The 19,176-nt window shown below is 43.9% G+C and overlaps 1 protein-coding gene and 1 pseudogene across 2 annotated transcripts; one reads left to right on the forward strand and one right to left on the reverse strand.

The window, feature by feature from the left end:
* Positions 1–6,979: 6,979 nt before the first annotated feature.
* On the reverse strand, positions 6,980–10,053 carry LOC147913436 (uncharacterized; annotated as a pseudogene). Its single transcript, XR_015548696.1, has 4 exons — positions 9,943–10,053; positions 9,549–9,792; positions 8,289–9,131; positions 6,980–7,383 (listed from the first exon to the last, which is right to left on the reverse strand). The product of XR_015548696.1 is annotated as an uncharacterized LOC147913436 (transcript).
* On the forward strand, positions 9,460–18,847 carry ADAMTS1 (ADAM metallopeptidase with thrombospondin type 1 motif 1). The gene is made up of 9 exons (XM_004429526.3): positions 9,460–10,724; positions 12,328–12,674; positions 13,306–13,438; positions 13,825–13,992; positions 14,638–14,924; positions 15,181–15,367; positions 15,458–15,633; positions 16,558–16,733; positions 16,869–18,847. Exons 1-9 carry the CDS (start codon positions 10,052–10,054, stop codon positions 17,566–17,568), a joined length of 2,847 nt encoding a protein of 948 aa, XP_004429583.2. The 5' UTR covers positions 9,460–10,051; the 3' UTR covers positions 17,569–18,847.
* The last annotated feature ends 329 nt before the right edge of the window (positions 18,848–19,176 follow it).

Raw genomic sequence — 19,176 nt, forward strand, 5'->3', positions numbered from 1 at the left:
AGTGCCCTGTACAGTGCCTGACACACAATAGGTGTTCAAGGGTATTGTTCAAGGGTACAAACTTGCAACAAGTAGTAAATAAATCCTAGAGCTCTAATGCATGGTATAGCGAATATAGACAACAATATCATATTCAAATCATCAAACTTGCTAAGAAACTAGAATTTGATTATTCCAGCCACTAAAAAGCAATGATAATTATTAACATAATAGAGGTATTAATTATTGCTACAATGGCAATCATATTACAATATATAAATGTATCAAATTAACATGTACACCTTAAATTTACATAATGTTACATATATTTCAATTTAAAAAACATTAAAAATTTAAAAAGAAGGAACAAAGAAGAGAAGGACAGAAAGGAGGGAGGGAGGGATGAAGGAAAGAGGAAGGGAGGGAAAACAAGTCTGACAACGCCCCAGAGGGAAAGCTTGATACAATTGTTAAAAAGTCTTTTCAGTTGCTAACCAAGGCTCTTTTCCTCCTATTTTTTAATATGGATTTTATGCCTACTGTGAATGACTTGAAGCTTTCAACAGCCACCTACAGTAAATAATATTCCTAAAAATTAACAAGATTTTTGTACTTGTTTTAACTAACAAATTGAGTCAAATGTAAAATGTTAAGAGGGAAAGAAACATATAGCATAATAAAATCCTCAATCTTCAGAAAGAAATGGCTGAAGAGTCATATTATCATCTTAAAGGAGGTTTTTCTCATCGAGCACTCATTTCTATGTGCAAATTAAGTGAACAAAGACATCTGTGATTGGACATAGCCATGGACATTGGACATAGGGCATGGACATTGGATAGGCAAAATCCTAATTTTTTCTTTTTAGTTCTCATGATATGAGATTTCCATTGTTCCTAAAATCACCAAGTCTATTCTTAAACCTCAGGTAAGAATTGCTTTTCATCATGGCAGCCGGACTTAAGACAGGGAATGGGCGATGAACAGTCTCAATTTTCTGTCAAAAGCCATATCCCAGCTACTCAGAAATGACATCTGGATTAGAAGCCTAGTTTGTTAAAATTCTATTCTATTCTCTTAAAAGATTCTATGATTTTGCTTTATACTTTTGGCTTATTCCATGTAATGTCACTAGTTTCCTTTTGTTTTAAATTCCTAATTTTGCAAAACTAGAAATAGATGCTTTCTGTGAGCCCTCTCTCTCACTATAGAATTTCTCATCATTGTACCACACATGTCTCTCCCTTCAGTTGCTGCACAGGTGTTGCAAACAGAGCTCTTGTGTTTAACACGTGTGTTTCTGCAGATCTCTTGTAATGTTCCTTTTGGTTTCACCTGCTCCCTTTTATTTGCTCTCTAATTTCCAATGAGAAGTATATATAGCTTATCCAGTTGCCTTGACTTCAGATGAACGTCAGCTGCTCAGCAAGTCTGAGCAAGTGTCACATTCTTCTTCTAGGTAGAAAAATTCATTTATTCTAATGTCAAGTTTACCATATATTTCTCCTTTCTTAGCTGAAATGTTCTTTTATAAATTTAGGAACAGCTTTTCGGCAAAGCTGTAATATACATGAAATATACGGGTCGGTGTCTGTATACAGTAAGTGCTCAATAAATGTTAGAGATGGTGAGGATGATGTTGGTGAGTTCCAGGAAATATTATATTTACCTACTCAGAGTCCAATATATTTACTTAAATAATAGTTAAAAAGTCATAAAACTGAAGTCTTTATTTTATATTTCCTGCTTTGGTGACACAACATGGAAATTTGGAATCCATTTCTTTTTTCTTCTGTATATAAAATACTTCTATTTCTATTAATGGGGTTCAGGGCAGGCCGCCCCAAGATGTGCCACTCTGGTATGCGGATTATTTAGAGATGAAGACAATAAAGGCTCAGAAGACTCTGAAAGAAACTTTGTGGCTTTGTTCCAATAAAGATTTATTTACAAAAACAGGTGGACACCCCACAGGCTATAGTTTGCCAACCCCTGCTCTGAAGCAACTATCAAAAGCCATCCAACTACACCCTCTTTGTAATTACTCTTTTCCTCATACTAAGTGCCGCTGTTGCTGCATCAACGTGCACCTCATCCCACACTGTCACCTCATCCCACTGCACGAGTCTTCACAACTGTAATGCCACTTCCTGTCATGGGCTATGCCACCCCATTTACCACCTGCAAAGGGATCCTTATCGCTATCTGATCAGTGAGCAGTCCCATCTAAAGGCTCTTCTGATACTCATTGTTTTAGACCCAGTTGAGCCCAGAAAGGAGAACCTGAGAAAAGGGCTTAAGCGGGTAGAGAGGGCAAGGAGTAGGTAAGCAAGTTTAGGAAACAGGAGAGGGGGCTAACAAGAATAAGACAGAGAAGGGGGGAAGCCCAGTGCAGGGGTGCATTATCAAGGTGGTCATTGCTAGGGACAATTGGGGCTCAAGTCTATCAGGACTCTCTGAAGAGACATCTATGATGGGCCTCTATACTGTCTTCCAACAGACAGAAAAGGAACCATTTCCTCCTGGCCCCTATTCTGGTCAAGGGCTGATACATGGCTGTTAGTTAACTCCCCTGACCCGCCTGGTTGCATTTGCAGGATTGTCATTCTGCAGCTTCAAGGAGCCCCGGGTGAGAGAACATTCAAGACACAGGGAGCAGCTGAGAAGCACCGTCAGGTTACACCTGCCCGAAAGTGCTTAGTGCAGCATTGGCCAGAGTAAATGAAGGCCAAGGGGATGTGAAGTGGGCAGCCAGGTCTCCAACACAGGTATTCAGAATAGTCCCCCCATTGGACCGATCAGGTCCTAAAAACAATATGTAACATAGCAAAAAAGTCAAAATCTATATAAAACCCAGCAACTTTAACTTGGAGGCAATTCATAAGCAGATCTCATTAACTGATAACTTCGGAAAGCCATCTTGCATATCCTTTTTCAATCTATTGACTTCCCTTTATTGATCTACGTCATTCCACCACAAATAGCTTCAAACCACACACACCTCGTTCCTCTGCTTTGGTGTCCCACTCAACAATTAAGGTGATCTTACTAAACAGAGAAGGCCACCTGCTTCGTTTATTTAAAAGATGTGTGCCCCACCTCATGCTCATCTCTATTTTAAGTGTTCTAAGGCAACAAGACAAAACTCTTGGTCAGAATCCAGTACCTTCAGTCTCACTGTTGCCTTTGGCATTCCTTCTCTATCACTTTCAAAGCCCCCATAATAATCAGCCCCATTTATCCATTGGCAATTCTACCCCAGTCATATCTCTAAGCCTTGAAACAATGCTTCAAGTCAAGATCTGTTGTTATCTCTTCTTAACACATGAGGAGCCTGGGGCTCGGGGACAAGCGATTCCCTGAAGCCACCAAGTAAGGATGTGGCCGAGTCAGAATGTAGAATTCCATTGTGGATTTGCCTCCCAGCTCCCAGGGTATGGAGTGCAGGGGATAAGAAGGCTTCCCACACTTGGACATGGCCCTGCTTTAGAACAACTTCCAACTCTAATGTTCTCAACAGCCTGTTACTTAGAGGTTGTCTAGGTCCCAGCGTCCCAATGGACATTGCATGAGTATACTAACTAGCCTACCATCAACCGGTGACAGAGAAGCAAATGGGTAGAGAGAGCTCTCTCCTTAGCTTGCAAGATGCCTTGAGAGCCATCTAGGACAAGAAAGCTTTCTGGGTCAGTGTTTCCAGCAGCAAGTACCCTTATCCGTTGACCCCAGTGGGCTGTGCAAGCATAATTTTCTATGGGTGTAACAGAGGAGGAAAATGAAAAAAAAATGTCTGGAAATCAAACTGACGAGCACGGATGTTTGGGAAATGACACTCGTGAGGCAGAGAGGAGTAAATCTCTTGGTTCAAAGATGGACAGACAGAGTTAGGCTAGACAATGTAGTAATGAACGGGGCCACTCAGGAGTGCGTACATCAGCATTAAATTTGAAGGAGGAATGGAATGGGGTGAGAGAGGGCTGCCAGAGAGAGATGAAGTGAAAGGGGGTGGGCAGAAACGGTGTCAAAATGTTAGTTAGATGGTGGGAAAGTGGAAGGGCAAACAAAAAAGAAAAACTGGTCACTGAGAGACCTCCAGCTGCTGTTAGGAAGCACAGCCTTGGACTTGGAAGATACTCAAACGTCAGTGATCCCAAGCTACCCATTCTAATTTCTCTAGTGGATTGCCAAGGAACCACAAAACCTCGTGATCGTCAGTGTTCATCAATAAGATACAAAGGAGCGTTGTAAAGTCATAAATCCATCTATAGGAAGGAAGCCTAGAAATCATCAAATATTGCTCTTCATCGTTGGCAATAATCACTTTAAAAATATCTAGGTAATGGACTTCCAGCCTCTGCTCAAACAACTGTACTGTTGTTTGAGGGGAAAAATAAATAAAAAACCCCCCAAAAATGAAAACAAAAACAAACCAGGGGCTATCTCAATCAGCTAATCAATAAATTGTAAGCTAAGTGGGGGGAAAATTATAAGAGTTTAAAATTTCTTACTCTGTGGTCTCAGGTGCCTCCTGCTGACTAAAACTATCCACTTCCAAGTCTAGTATTTACTAAGCTAATAAATATATAGTGTTAATACTGATTCATTTTAAGTAATAAAGCTTCCCCAATATATGATTTTAAATTCGCGTGACATTTGGAAGTTACTTGTATTTGTGGTAGGTGAACATTTGCAAGTACTCGCTATTAGCAGTGACTTTAAATTTTATCTTTTGTCGCCTCCTGGTGGTAGAACATTTTTCTCACTCGTCTTTTGCACTTGAAGTTCTTTCTTGTTGCTAAGGAAAATCTCTAAACTAGGAAAATCAGTTAACTTTAGCATTGATAGTCAAGCATTAAACTTTAGCACTGATAGTCAAGTATTAATGTATACTAAGCATGCTGTAGGCACTTAATAAATATCTGTTTAATGAATGAACGAGGTTTTAATTTGATTTCGTGGATCGCAATGTCTATCGTCTTTTCGTTTGAATTGCATAAAGCCCTCAAATGTGACGAGTGAAAGTGATCCACAGTATTATATTATCAGAGGTAGATTTTTTTTTTTTAAGTTTAACTGATTTTTGGTTTAAGCTACTAGAGCTACAAGATTAAAAAGTAGTTGCCTAGGGAATTTTATTATTATTTTAACAATATAAATATAGTTAAAATTACAATATTTAAAAAATATTTTCCATGAGACCAAAAGATAAGAGAAAAATTGATTAAAATGTATTAAATAGAATTGAAAAGGTGTAAAACCTTTGCAAATCCCTATTAAGAAAAACTTAGCTCTACATCATTTGTTGTGGACTGGCGCCACCTCGTGGACTGAAAAAGAGGGACTAGAGGCTGTGAATCTTTTAAGGTGGAAATTTTTTATTGCCAGAAAATTCCAATTTAGAATTTAAACGAAATTTAATCATTGGAAACAACAGCAATAACAAGTCTAACAACACACTTACCTACCGAAAAATTAGATCGTTAAAATGCCAAAGGGCATTTGATTAAAAATTATGAGTCAGAGTCATTCTAAGCCCTCAACTGGGCTACACTTAGGCAAGCCACTTAACCGGTTTGAGGCTCAATTCCACATCTGCCAAACAAGGGGAGTGGATTGGAGAAATTATACTTTTCTCGGTTCTTGCAAACGCATGGCTTTAGGGGTCATAGCAATTTTACGTCCAAATGCAATTTACAGTAATTTTTCTGTTTTCAATATTTGTTATATTTCTGAGCCTAGAATCTGCTTAAAATAAATGTTTTCTATTATCTCATTTATGATCAAGTAAAATATCCATTTGTCCAATATTATCTTAGACCATATGTTCTAAAAGGAGCACTAATGTTAAACAGCTTTCCCATTTCCAATTGGTAAATCCTATGGTATGAAAATATAAATAAATAACATTACATGTTTATGAAATATATACATTAATCATTTCTGTAGATGTTTACTCTAGAACAATGCTAATAGCTCCTGTATATTACCAGATTCCCTCATTTCATAGCTACTTGTTGAATACTTAACTTGGTCTACACGTCTTAAGAATTATGAATCGAATATTGTGTCTGTAATATATGAATAAGTGAACCACACAAACCTGTAAGGTATAAGTAAAAATTACTCGTTTATTTCTTTTACTTTAGAATGCACGAAATTTTTTCTTTTCTCTATTAATAGAAGACAAGAATGCTTTTAAAAGATCAAATTGTTAATTGTAAGAATATTTTTATGTCAAATATTTTAACTTTCATTAGATCATCTGTACAAATAAAAATCCTTTAAGGTCTATAACTGAGAACATATCAAGATTTATGTTTATAGAAGCACATATGTGTTCTATAAAAAGAAAATCAGAAATATGGTAGGGGTTAGGACAGGACACGATCTTTTGGGTGCACATCCAAATAAAAAAGCAAACATTTTATAAGGATGTGAGTGTGAAACTTACTTACAAGGACCTACTAGTACATGTCTCTTTTACTAGTGCCATGTACAAATTTTACTCCTTTGGTCTTATTTCTACAGCAAAATATTTTTTCAATTCACGATTTTCTTTATCAATATACATATATATTATATGTATATACTTGTGTGATACCCCAAACACCCAAAGAGTGCTGGTTTAAAAAAAGAAGGAAAAGGTAAGTAGATTATATGTTCTTCTGAGCATGGATGGAGTTTTTCAAGCTTAGTAATTGGCAACTCTTACGTCGATGCCTCTGTTGAAGTGATTTAAAGAGAATCATTTCCCAGAACTACAGGTGCACAACAGATTGGAGTCATTATGCAAAAGAACAGAAATCTGGAGAGAAACCCAGTGAATAAAAAAGTCATGTTCCTGGCCATTCTTCTGCCTTTAGCTCTCTGTTTTTTCAGCTCCATTTGGATATACAACACGAAATACGCAAAAATTTTAATGGATTTGAAGTAAGCCATTCAAGATCAGAAATGTACATCTTGAATTAAACTTCCAATAAGAACACACTGGAGGCAGAAATGGACTAAAGACCAACCTTGCATTAATGTATTTTAGAAGTTAAAGTTCACATAGGGGGTTGACAGACTGGAATGCATTACATGAGTTTTTAGAAAATTACACATTCTCTGCTGGTCTTCTGAATTTCCCATCCTGTCCCAATTCAATGGAATCACATTTACTCTTACTGATCTGTTAAGTGTCTCAGCCTCTGAGCCACCACAAGTATCTGAAATCTCCATCTCAAAGCCAGTCCGAGGCCCCAACTGCTGGTCACCATATATTGTTTCCAGAGCCTTCTTCTAAACAAGAGATCTGAAAATTTATTGATGCCTTTGCCATCATGTTTTCATGATTCCATAGTCAATATCTTGTAAGATGACTTTTCCTCTAATGTCCTCCCAAGTATCAAACTTTTCATCCAGCTAGAGAGAGAGGACAAATGAAATGAAATCATAAAAAATAGAACGTTAAAAAAACTACCTCAACAGAGGAGGGAAATGTTTAAAAAAAGTCTGGAAACCAAACTGAGGAGCAGGGATGTTTGGGAAATGACACTTGTGAAACAGAGAAGAGTAAGTCTCTTGATTCAAAGATGGACAAACTTAGGCTACACAATGTAGTAATGAATGGGGCCACTCATGAGTGTGTATATCAATATTAAATTTGAAGGACAAATGGAATGGGGTGAGAGAGGGCTGCCAAAGAGAGATGGAGTGAAAGGGGGTGGGCAGAAAAGGTGTCAAAATACCAGTTAGATGGTGGGAAAGTGGAAGATAGAAGAAAAGAGAAAAACTAGTGATTGAGATATCTTAAGCTGCTGTTAAAACAGAGGTAATTCCTGGGTTAATCGTTCAGCATTTAACTGTGACAGTGACCCTAGGAAATGAAATTTACATTTAAGAAAGCATCCATCCCTAGCGTGTGGGGAGCAGGGGTTGTTATTAAGCCCTTTCAAGAGTGAAGCGATCTTTGCTTCTGTGTCATCCTTTCTCCTTTGATCTCTCCTAAAGAGTGGAAAGCAAAGTTTTTGTTTTGTTTTTGTTTTTCAAGTAGGCGATCTAGAACTCTGAGAGAAAAGAGGAAGTTGGAAAGTATTCTGAAAGCAAAAGTTGGAAGAGGGACATGTTGGAGGACTTGAAGGGGACGCTTCTGGCCAGGACAGAGCGAAGTTGAGATCTGGGGAGGAGTGAGGAAAAGGCCGAGATAAAACTTGGTGAAAACTGAAGGGCGGGGGCGGCGAGACAGGAGACCGGGTAGGGCAGGGAAGTGGGAGCGCGCGAGTGTGAGGGACAAGGGTCTGCCCCCGGATCGGGGCGGTCGTTCTCACCATTGTCCCGCTGGTTTTCCGCCTCTGGAAGCATTATGAAACATTTCCTTCCTCTGTGTCATTAGCCCCTCCCTCTTTTTCGATGGAAGGGCTGCTCGGCTTTTTCTTAGGGACCTAGAGGTGGAAAGGCTCAGCTTTTCTCGCTTTCAAAACACGGATGCAGCCTTTTCCCTTCCTGGTGGGAAGAGGCGGGAGGGATCGGGAAGGAAGCCGACTTCCTAATTTCCCCACTGCACGCTTTCTAGCCCCAGCGATCCCCCTGCTCCCTGGGTGGAAAAGTGGAGTTCCTTGACCTTTCTGAAAGCCTGGCCTACGTCCTGTAGCTACTATTAGGTAGAAGGCGGCAGACTGGGCAGGAGTTGATTATTTCTCCAAAGAAGAAGAGAGAGCGCAATTCCCTCCCTAGGCTCTAGGGAATTAAACCGCGGTCCAGATCACCTATTCCGGAAGTGTGAACTCGGGTCCCCACCGAGAAGTCCTCTAAGGCGGGGGAAGGGGAGGGTGACGGTGGAAGGAGGAGGAGTGAAGGTCAGTGCAAACGCATTTTAAAATCAAGAGCCTGGCAAGTGTCTCCTGGCCCCCTCGCCCAGGCATGCCTTCTGGGGGGAAGCGCTGGCCCAACCAAGCTTTCCCCGAGAAAAGTGGGGGCGAAGAGAGTGCATCCTGCAGCAAACCGGGACCGTGGCAGGCCAGGGAGATGGAGAGGTGGGGTGGGGTATTTTTCTAGAAAGGGCAGTCCTGGCTCATCTCCCAGATGGGCGAGGAGGGGACTGCGGGGGGGCATGGTGATAGAAGGAGGCGGCGCAGGGACAGCTCCCGGGCAGGGCAGTCTTGGAGAAGCGACTCAGCTCTCCACCCGCACCGTACCTTCTGGGAACTGCAGCCCAGCGCGCGAACTGCGCTCCCGCACCAGAAGGGCAGCGGGAAGGGAAGGTGGTCCGGGAACCCGGCGAGGGGGAAAGGCGCGGTGGAAGGGAGTACTTTCTCCCCGAAGCAGCCCCAGACGTACAAACTGCTGGTCACAGCGCCCCTCCTGCGTCTTCCGCCCCCAGACTGACGAGCCTGTGGCGCGGAGCCAGCGCGGAGGCCGCCCCCTCCCCCGCCCGGGCCCGCGGCGCTGAGCGCGGTTTAGCACCGAGTTTAGGGGGCGGTGTCTTCGGGATGGAAAGGCGGCCAAGAGGGAGGAGGAAGGGGTGGGGGAGGGGAGTTGAGACGTAGAGTGAGACTATAAAAGGGCTGCTCGGGCTGCCCGGTTCTTGCACTCGCTGGAAAGCGGCTCCGAGCCAGCGGCTATTCCAAAGCCAGGGCGTGCAGTAGGAGCGAGAGGACATAGCCCTGCGCAGAACGAGCAGCACCGCGGCCAAGGCAGCGGCCGAAGAGGGGCTCCAGGCACCGATCCTCGCGTTGCCCCCTGCCCTGGAGGCGTCCTAGGGCGCTTCTCGTCCCCGCTTCCCCGCAGCAGCCACCTCGCCAGCGCCTGCTGCGCGGTGCCTCCAACTCTGCGCTAGAAGAAAAACTTCCCGCGTGTCGGCATAACTGCAGCGCCTCCTCCTAAGTGCCCCGCCTGCGGCTGGCTCTGCGCGCACTTGCAAAGAATAATAGTAATTAACTTTAAAAACTCCGAGCGAGGCCAGCGAGGCTCTGCGCTCCCGACCCGAACAATAGCCCCCTCGCTCGGTGCGCTCCGGCGCGCGGTGCCTCCCAGGGCTCGGGTGCAGCAAGCGGTCCCCGCGGAGTTCCGAAGGCGCACGGCAGGCGGCGACATGGGGAACGCGGAGCTGGCGCGGCGGTCTCGGGGCTTGCAGCCTGCGCCCGCGCTGCTGCTGCTCGCGGCGGCCGCAGCACTACTGGTCGTGCCGGCAGTGCGCGGGCGCCCGGCCGAGGAGGACGAGGAGCTGGTGCTGCCAGCACTGGAGCGCGCCCCGGGACACAGGACCACACGCCTGCGTCTGGACGCCTTCGGTCGTGAGCTGCTCCTGGAGCTGCAGCCGGACCGCGGCTTCCTAGCGCCCGGCTTCACGCTCCAGACCGTGGGGCGCAGACCTGGGCCCGATGCGCCGAGTCCAGACCCCGCCGGCGACCTGGCGCACTGCTTCTACTCCGGCACGGTGAACGGCGACCCCAGCTCGGCCGCCGCTCTCAGCCTCTGCGAGGGCGTGCGCGGCGCCTTCTACCTGGAGGGCGAGGAATACTTCATCCAGCCCGCGCCCGCCGCCGCCACAGTGCACCTCGTCCCCGCCGCCGCCGGCGGGGAGCCGCCGGCGCAGCCCCAGGTCCATCTGCTGCGGCGAAGGCGGCGGGGCGGCGGCGGCGCCAAGTGCGGGGTCATGGACGACGAGACCCAGCTCGCGAGGGGCGCGCGGCCGGAGGGCGAGGACGCCGGGGCGCAGTGGCCGCCGCGGGACCGGGCGCCGCAGCGCGCCGGAAAGCCAACAGGTATCAGTCCCAGAAGAGTTGCTTTCCCTTGTCTTTCCATCCATCCACCTCTCCCCTCTTTCTCTGTGCGACGCGACTTAAGAGTAGACTCCTGTTCGCAGGCAGGAGCATAGGTCTGCGGACAGGACGGAGACCGGTGTGGCGGAGCGTGGCTTGAGGTTTGGGTTGGTGAACTAATCAAATCCTGCTAGAACACTTAATTCCATTTGCCCGAATAATGAATGATCACGACAGGACAGACAAATCAACCATTTTCTGCTAAGGCGAAGCATTTGGACCGGGAAGGGAAAGTTGGTAACGCAACTCCTTGCACCTGAGTCGAGTGTGAGCGTGTGCGATTTCTTTCCATCCTGTTAATTTCTTTATAACGATTGTGCATGTGTTCTTTGGTCGAGTTGCAACTTTGCGCTTAGTTTTGTAGCCGCTGCCTGTGCGCGCACCCTGCGCCCAGAGGAGAGCGGAGATGGAAGGCAGAGGAGCGAGGGTGACCTCGGAATGTGCCGCCCGCGAGCCTGCACAGCTGCACTGCGGTCTCTGTTGTCCCTTTCCCCCTTTATGAGGCTAACCCCTGTCGGCTGGCGGCGGCGGGGCCCCTCTGCAGAACCTGCTTGGGAGGTCTTTGCCCGGCTTGCCCCGCCTCCCGGCGCCTCCGCCCGGCCTCCCAGTTTGCGCTCCCTCTCGCGGCCATACTTCTGCTCTCAAGCCCTGCTGAATGTTAGTTACCGCTGATCCTTCTTGCTACGCCTTCCCCTGACTCGGTTGTGTGCAGTGCTTACTGTCCAGTCTTTTTCATTCTCTTCCTTTGGTACCTTTTTTCTTCGTTAACATGCTCACGCGTCTTGTTTGAGAATTCTCCTCTTTTCTCCCGCTACATTTGCTCCTTGAAGCAGTTATGTGCTCACAGCCCAGTTTGGGACTTCCCTGGGGGCTGGGTCTCGGGCAGGAGTCGGAGGGCTCTTTTCTAAATCATCAACGGTGGCTCGAGGCAGGAACTTATTTCCCTGGGGCAGTGAGAGTGGGGCAGTAGGCTGCTGGGCAGAGTGGGTGGTCGTTGTGCCCGGATTTGGCAGGAGCAGTGCCCCCCAGGGACCCCTGGAATGAGAGAGCAGAGCAGTGCAGGCTGAGATTCCTTCGGGCCCGGCCTCTTGGCAGAGGCCCCAGCCCTGCCCTGGGCCTTCCACGTGGAGCTCGATGATCTCATTCAGGATTTGAGTCCCGGCCTGTGAAAGAGTGACTCAGGGCGCTCTGCCTGCTGCCCTTGCTCCAAGTTTTTACTACAGCTGGGTAGGATGATGTGCATACTGCCTTGTTCAGATTGTAGGATTTCATAGAGAACAAAAGAAATCCTGCTCACAAAAAAAAAAAAAGAGAGAGACCTGACCCCCCTCTGAGGAGCACATGGCCTTTCTATTTAAAGTAAAGGAGAAAACTTTAAAAATAACTTTTTCAGTGAAAAGAGATGCAAATATTTTTGTTATTGTTTTTCTGGGCATATTTTTGTTTTATTTGCCTTGACTGTTAGGCTTTCCTTATATATTCTGGGAAGGTAACTATTCTTGGCTAGGCTGCCCCTGAGCAAACTATCTTTCTTGTTTCTTTGCAGGAACTGGAAGCATAAGAAAGAAGCGATTTGTGTCCAGCCCCCGATATGTGGAAACCATGCTCGTGGCCGACCAGTCCATGGCAGAGTTCCATGGCAGTGGTCTGAAGCACTACCTTCTCACCTTGTTCTCCGTGGCAGCCCGGTTATACAAACACCCCAGCATTCGCAATTCCGTGAGCCTGGTGGTGGTGAAGATCCTGGTCATCTACGAGGAACAGAAGGGGCCAGAAGTGACTTCCAATGCTGCTCTTACCCTTCGGAACTTCTGCAACTGGCAAAAGCAACACAACCCACCCAGTGACCGGGATTCGGAGCACTATGACACAGCGATTCTTTTCACCAGACAGGTGAGAGGAATGCAGTACCCGTTACGATAGTGCCCTCTTAGGAGTCAGCTTTGTAACAAACACATGTATATAAGGCATTTCACCAATGTTTTTGCACTTATGTTTTTTTTAATTGGCTAGCATGGTCAATCTTACTTATTTCATCTATAATTTTATTTTGTTTTTTTATTTTTTTTTTCAATTTTTTGTTTATTGCAGTAACATTGGTTTATAACATTATATAAATTTCAGGTGTACATCATTATACTTCTATTTCTGCATAGATTACATCACGTTCACCACCCAAATACTAATTACAACCCATCACCACACACATGTGCCAAATTATCCCTTTCACCCTCCTCCCTCCCCCCTTCCCCTCTGGTAACCACCAATCCAATCTCTGTCTCTATGTGTTTGTTTATTGTTATTATCGTCTATAATTTTAATATCTGGAATTTCACAGTCCTATTGGAATAGCATTAGGAAAAAATCTTGATTAAAGTTATAGGAAGTACTCCTAGAAGAACAGCTCAACAATAATGAATGTAGATGCTCCAAAACATATGTGAAGACACACCTTGCTAGAAAGTTAGATCCTAAGGTTGATGATCTGTCCCTATTAATAAGGATATACCTTTGCTCCTTGTAGGACCTGTGTGGGGCCCAGACATGCGATACTCTTGGGATGGCTGATGTTGGAACTGTATGTGATCCCAGCAGAAGCTGCTCGGTCATAGAAGATGACGGCTTACAGGCTGCCTTCACCACAGCTCATGAATTAGGTGAGTCTGTTTCAGAGTAAGAGTTAAGCCCAATTCATGAATTCAAACTGATAAACAATATATTAATTTAAGAGGGAGAGTCTGCAGGTTATATTGTTATTTTAAGTGCCAGGGCTTCTTAGAAACTGCAGGAAATATTTTCCTACTATTCTAGATATGGTCGTCTTTATTAGAATACAAAATAAGATAGTAGGAGCTGTGGTCATTTGGAAATTTACATGTTTATTGGCACCTTGTGAGAAGCACACTTGTCTCCAAAATAGATTGTTTCTGAAATACGTTTCTTCCTCTGGAAATATCACTTTTGATAAAAAGGCATCCCTGTTAGGGGGAAAAAAAGCCACAAATGACCTATATTTTAATGTGGGTTTTGGATTGCTTCTTAGGTCACGTGTTTAACATGCCACATGATGATGCAAAGCAGTGTGCCAGCATTAATGGTGTCAACCGGGATTCCCACATGATGGCGTCAATGCTCTCCAATTTGGACCGCAGCCAGCCTTGGTCTCCCTGCAGTGCCTACATGATTACGTCATTTCTGGATAATGGTCATGGTAAGACAGTCGAGTTACTCTTTCTAGATTGCATCCAACTTCCCACATGTAGGGTCTTGTTAAACCAACTCTTTCTTTTTTTTCTTTTTATTTCCCTCCTTCAAAATTACTCTCACTGTCAAGATCATACATTTTTTTAATGTATTTATTTATTTTTTGCTGAGGAAGATTCACCCTGAGCTAACTAACATCTGTTGCCAATCTGCCTCTTTTTTTTTTTTTTATGTGAGCCTTCACCACAGCATGACCACTGACAGACGAGTGGTGTGGTTCCGCACCGGGGAACCGAACCCGGGCTGCCAAAGCGGAGTGTACCAAGCTTGAGCCATTAGGCCATCAGGGCTGGCCCAAGATCACAGATTTTTATATCTTATTTCCCAATAAAAGAGTGTTTCTGGCCAAGTAGCTCCCATAGTACATTAATTCAAATTTTTAGCAGAATAATTTCCTGTTATTGGGAATACAGAAATACTCCATTGAGGATACTATCTTAATCTAAATCTCTCCAGCATTTTCCCCAAAAACTCTATAGTTTTCAAATTGCTTTGCTATATATTATCTCTTATGATAAATATTTTCTGAAATTGATCTGCCCTTGGCATGCTTTCATTTATTAGTAATATTGGTTGGCATTTTTCTTTGCAGGCGAATGTTTGATGGACAAGCCCCAGAGCCCCATACAGCTCCCCTCTGATCTCCCTGGGACCTTGTACGATGCCAACCGGCAGTGCCAGTTCACGTTTGGGGAGGAGTCCAAACACTGCCCGGACGCAGCCAGCACGTGCACAACCCTCTGGTGCACGGGCACCTCTGGCGGGTTGCTGGTGTGCCAAACAAAACACTTCCCTTGGGCAGATGGCACCAGCTGTGGAGAAGGGAGATGGTGTGTCAACGGCAAGTGTGTGAACAAGACTGACAAGAAGCATTTTGATGTGAGTTTTTCTACTGCAATGCATGCATACTCCTTTAAAATTCGATATTGAAAGGGACAAAGTGATGCTAAAACATTTGATACCACGTTAAATACTTCTATCTGTATTCTCTGGTGGGATAGATTATCTTGATAATTGATAACAAGGTAGATTACTTTGATAGTTGATTCTTTGTCCCTGATTTTTCTCTTTTACTTCCTAAAAAGGGGTGCTCCGTAGAGAATCCTAACACTGATGATTTGTGTCCCCCATTTAGACTCCTGTTCATGGAAGCTGGGGGCCATGGGGGCCCTGGGGAGACTGTTCGAGAACGTGTGGTGGAGGAGTTCAGTATACAATGAGGGAGTGCGACAACCCAGTGCCCAAGAACGGAGGGAAGTACTGTGAAGGCAAGCGCGTGCGGTACAGATCATGTAACATCGAGGACTGTCCGGATAATAATGGTGAGTAGAAATGTGGTGAAAAAGATGCGCCCACAAATAGACAGTTAAGGGTTGGAGACTGATAACGTCATCATATCCTTCTTTTTCCAGGAAAAACCTTTAGAGAGGAACAATGTGAGGCGCACAATGAGTTTTCAAAAGCTTCCTTTGGGACTGCGCCCGCAGTGGAGTGGACACCCAAGTATGCTGGAGTCTCGCCAAAGGATAGGTGCAAGCTCATCTGTCAAGCCAAAGGCATTGGCTACTTCTTCGTTTTGCAGCCCAAGGTAGTTACTGTTATTTTTACTTTTTGCCTAAGAACCCAGGCATTGGCTTTCAACCTTTTCAGACAACCTGTGAGCACCTTCTTAATTTGTATATTACAGTGTGTTCAGTTTCACATTAGAACTTTTCTTTTAGATCCATTGGTAACTGCCTGCTTTGAGTTTGGTGGTGTTTCAGCTATGAGTGAAGCTTCAATCCAGCACTTATGATTCTTGCAATTGCTTTTATTACTCTTATATGCAAAGAAAAAGCCTTTACTCATGGTTAGATAAATTACGTATTAACACAGCAACCAACCAGAGGTTTTGGAAAATAGCTTAGGCATAGTCCAAAGTACTTGTTACTGGATGACTAGCAGTAGCATGTGCAAATGGACTTATTAAAATGGAAGTCTGAGTATCGATAACTCTTATGTTTGAGGACATATATGGAACTAGTAGAAGCATTGTTTTGCTGTTTTGCTGAGGGGATAAATCTGACTCTGAGGTACAAAATGGAATTGAATTTATTTGAGATTATCATGTGTCATTAGCCCTGTAGGCTTTGAAAATATTCCCCAGTTGCAGATTTAATATTCAACAAGTGATTTATTAAACACCTACTATTGCCAGGTATTATTGTAGACACTGAGGATACAGCAGTGAATGAATCCACAAAACTCTCTGCTTTCATTGAACTTAGCTAGAGGTGAGACAGGCCAATAAATGAATATTCAAAAAATTTATAATTTTTTCAGATGTCTGTACTTGCTATGGAAAAAAGCCAAAGACAAAGGGTAGTGTGTGACATGTATAGAGTACTGTTTTACTTACAATGGTTAGGAAGGCAGAGATGTGATGTTAATAAGGGAAACTTCCATAGTTACCCTAGCATCATCTCTGCCCCTTTTTAGCATGTGACACCAGATACATGTTTTTCTTTTTAAGGTGGTAGACGGTACTCCATGTAGCCCAGATTCCACTTCTGTCTGCGTGCAAGGGCAGTGTGTAAAAGCTGGCTGTGATCGCATCATAGACTCCAAAAAGAAGTTTGATAAATGTGGTATTTGTGGAGGAAATGGATCTACATGCAAGAAAATATCGGGATCAGTTACTAGTGCAAGGTGAGTTTTAAAACGCCATACTCCCAACGCGTTTATCATTTAGATGTAACGCTTTACAGGTATGGTAAAAATTAGATTCTAAATGTACTTAGCCAGTGAATGAGAGATTATGATATCTATTTTTCTTGCCTGCAGACCTGGCTATCATGATATTGTCACAATTCCAACCGGGGCCACAAACATTGAAGTGAAACAACGGAATCAGAGGGGATCCAGAAATAATGGAAGCTATCTTGCCATCAAAGCTGCCGATGGCACATATATCCTGAATGGTGACTTCACTTTGTCCACCTTAGAGCAAGACATTACGTACAAAGGTACTGTCTTGCGGTACAGTGGCTCCTCTGCAGCGTTGGAAAGAATTCGCAGCTTTAGCCCTCTCAAAGAGCCCTTAACCATCCAGGTCCTTACAGTGGGCAATGCCCTTCGGCCGAAAATTAAGTACACATATTTCGTGAAGAAGAAGAAGGAATCTTTCAATGCCATCCCTACTTTCTCAGAATGGGTCATCGAGGAGTGGGGCGAATGTTCCAAGTCATGTGGACAGGGTTGGCAGAGAAGACTGGTAGAGTGCAGAGACATCAACGGGCAGCCTGCTTCAGAGTGCGCGAAGGAGGTCAAGCCAGCCAGCACCAGACCTTGTGCGGACCTGCCTTGCCCCCGCTGGCAGCTGGGGGATTGGTCGCCATGTTCCAAGACTTGTGGGAAGGGTTACAAAAAGAGAACCTTGCAGTGTCTGTCCCACGATGGGGGGGTGTTGTCTCATGAGAGCTGCGATCCTTTAAAGAAACCCAAACATTACATAGACTTTTGCACGATGGCAGAATGCAGTTAAGCAACGTCAGTGTTGAGGGGGAAGTAAAGTGTGGAAGGGCTGATGCACTGAAATCAAGAAGGCTGGAGGAATCCAGTGTACCTTGCCAGTGATCAACAAGGTGTGTTGATGAGGAGTTGTGAGTATAGACGTAGGTAGAAAAGAAGTTAGATCGTCAGGATATCCTGCCAGTTACAAATTTGATAGGGTAGTTAATGAGGATTATTAATCTCTGAGCAATGATATAGCATGATAAAGCCCCAGGGCATCATTATTATTCCTTTTGTTGCATCTGTGACAAGTTCAACAAAGAAATAGGAACAATTGTCAAAATAAGTTTAAGAAATATTACAATCCTTGTTTCCTGGTACTGATTAAATACTTAGTATCATGGGGGTTGGGAAATGAAAAGCAGGAGAAACATGCGATTTTTAGTTTAAGATGTGGTTTATTTTACCTCACTAGCAGTGGAGGGAGAAAGGAGTACGGATAGGATCTTTGACCAGCACGGCTATGGCTACTGTGGTTTCAGAGAACGCCATCTTTCTACCAAGCGTTAAGAATTTGGGATTGTCCAGCGTGAGAGAAATGTTTAACAACATCAAATGACTCCATCTTTACTTTCTTGTGTCTTTATTTGTGAATTCCTTTTGACAAAGAAACAATTCCATGTAATTGTAAAAATGCAGTAAGTCTGCAAGGGGGAAGAGAAGCAGCGATGTATCGGATGCTGGTAAAAAGCTAGAGGAGGCAGGCTGAGGTCAGTACCTCCTACCTTTCTTTCCTCCATGTATAAGCCTGCTTTAGGAATGTGAATGTGAAAAAACAGTTCGTGTCTCAAGAAAGTCAATAACATCACACTAAAAGGATGTAATGCCAGAACAAGAATGGGGTGCCTAGAATGGGGTCCCCAGTGTTTGGGGACATTGAGATCACTTGTCTCACAGTGGGGAGGCTACTGAGGGGTAGCGGGTCCATCCCCAGCAGCTGGTCCAACAGTCATATCCTGGTGAATGTCTGTTCAGCTCTTCTACTATGAAAGAGAATATGACTTTTTCCATATGTATATAGTAAAATATATTACTATAAATTCTATGTACTTTATAAGTATCGATTTGTGTGTTCCTTCTAAGAAGGACTATAGTTTGTAATAAATGCCTATAATAACATATTTATTTTTATACATTTCTTTCTAATGATAAATCTTTTAAGTTATATCGCTTTTGTAAAAGGACATATAAAAATAGAGTATTTATACAATATATGTTACTAGAAATAATAAAAGGACACTTTTTGAATGTGTTGTGTCTATTTTTTTCGAATGAGAATTAATTCCTGGGAAGGAAATCTGAGACATAAATATTGAATTTGAAGACTGAATATTTTCTCAAATTGTTTGGAACTAGGATTTCTTTCTAATGAAATGTATTTTGTGTCCTTGGTGTATGTGATGGCTACAAAGAAAGGAATCTATGGTATCTTTGATGATAGAGAGGTTTGTTACTAATGCAATAATGTATACCAGTGGTTGGCAGACTTTCTGTAGAGAGCCAATATTTTCAGTTTCGTAATAGTATTTTTTTAGTATAACTATTACTAAATACCATCTCTGTCACAACTACTCAACTG

The sequence above is a fragment of the Ceratotherium simum genome, chromosome 27, assembly GCF_057802395.1.
Source record: "Ceratotherium simum simum isolate JZ-2026a chromosome 27, ASM5780239v1, whole genome shotgun sequence".
NCBI lineage: Eukaryota > Metazoa > Chordata > Mammalia > Perissodactyla > Rhinocerotidae > Ceratotherium > Ceratotherium simum.

What these genes read in the sequence shown, in the direction of transcription:
- ADAMTS1 (XM_004429526.3), top strand. Translation starts at nt 10,052, where the DNA reads ATGGGGAACGCGGAGCTGGCGCGGCGGTCTCGGGGCTTGCAGCCTGCG. An exon ending in CTGACAAGAAGCATTTTGAT is followed by an intron (nt 14,925 to 15,180) that starts GTGAGTTTTTCT and finishes TCCCCCATTTAG; the next exon opens with ACTCCTGTTCATGGAAGCTG. An exon ending in GGATCAGTTACTAGTGCAAG is followed by an intron (nt 16,734 to 16,868) that starts GTGAGTTTTAAA and finishes TCTTGCCTGCAG; the next exon opens with ACCTGGCTATCATGATATTG.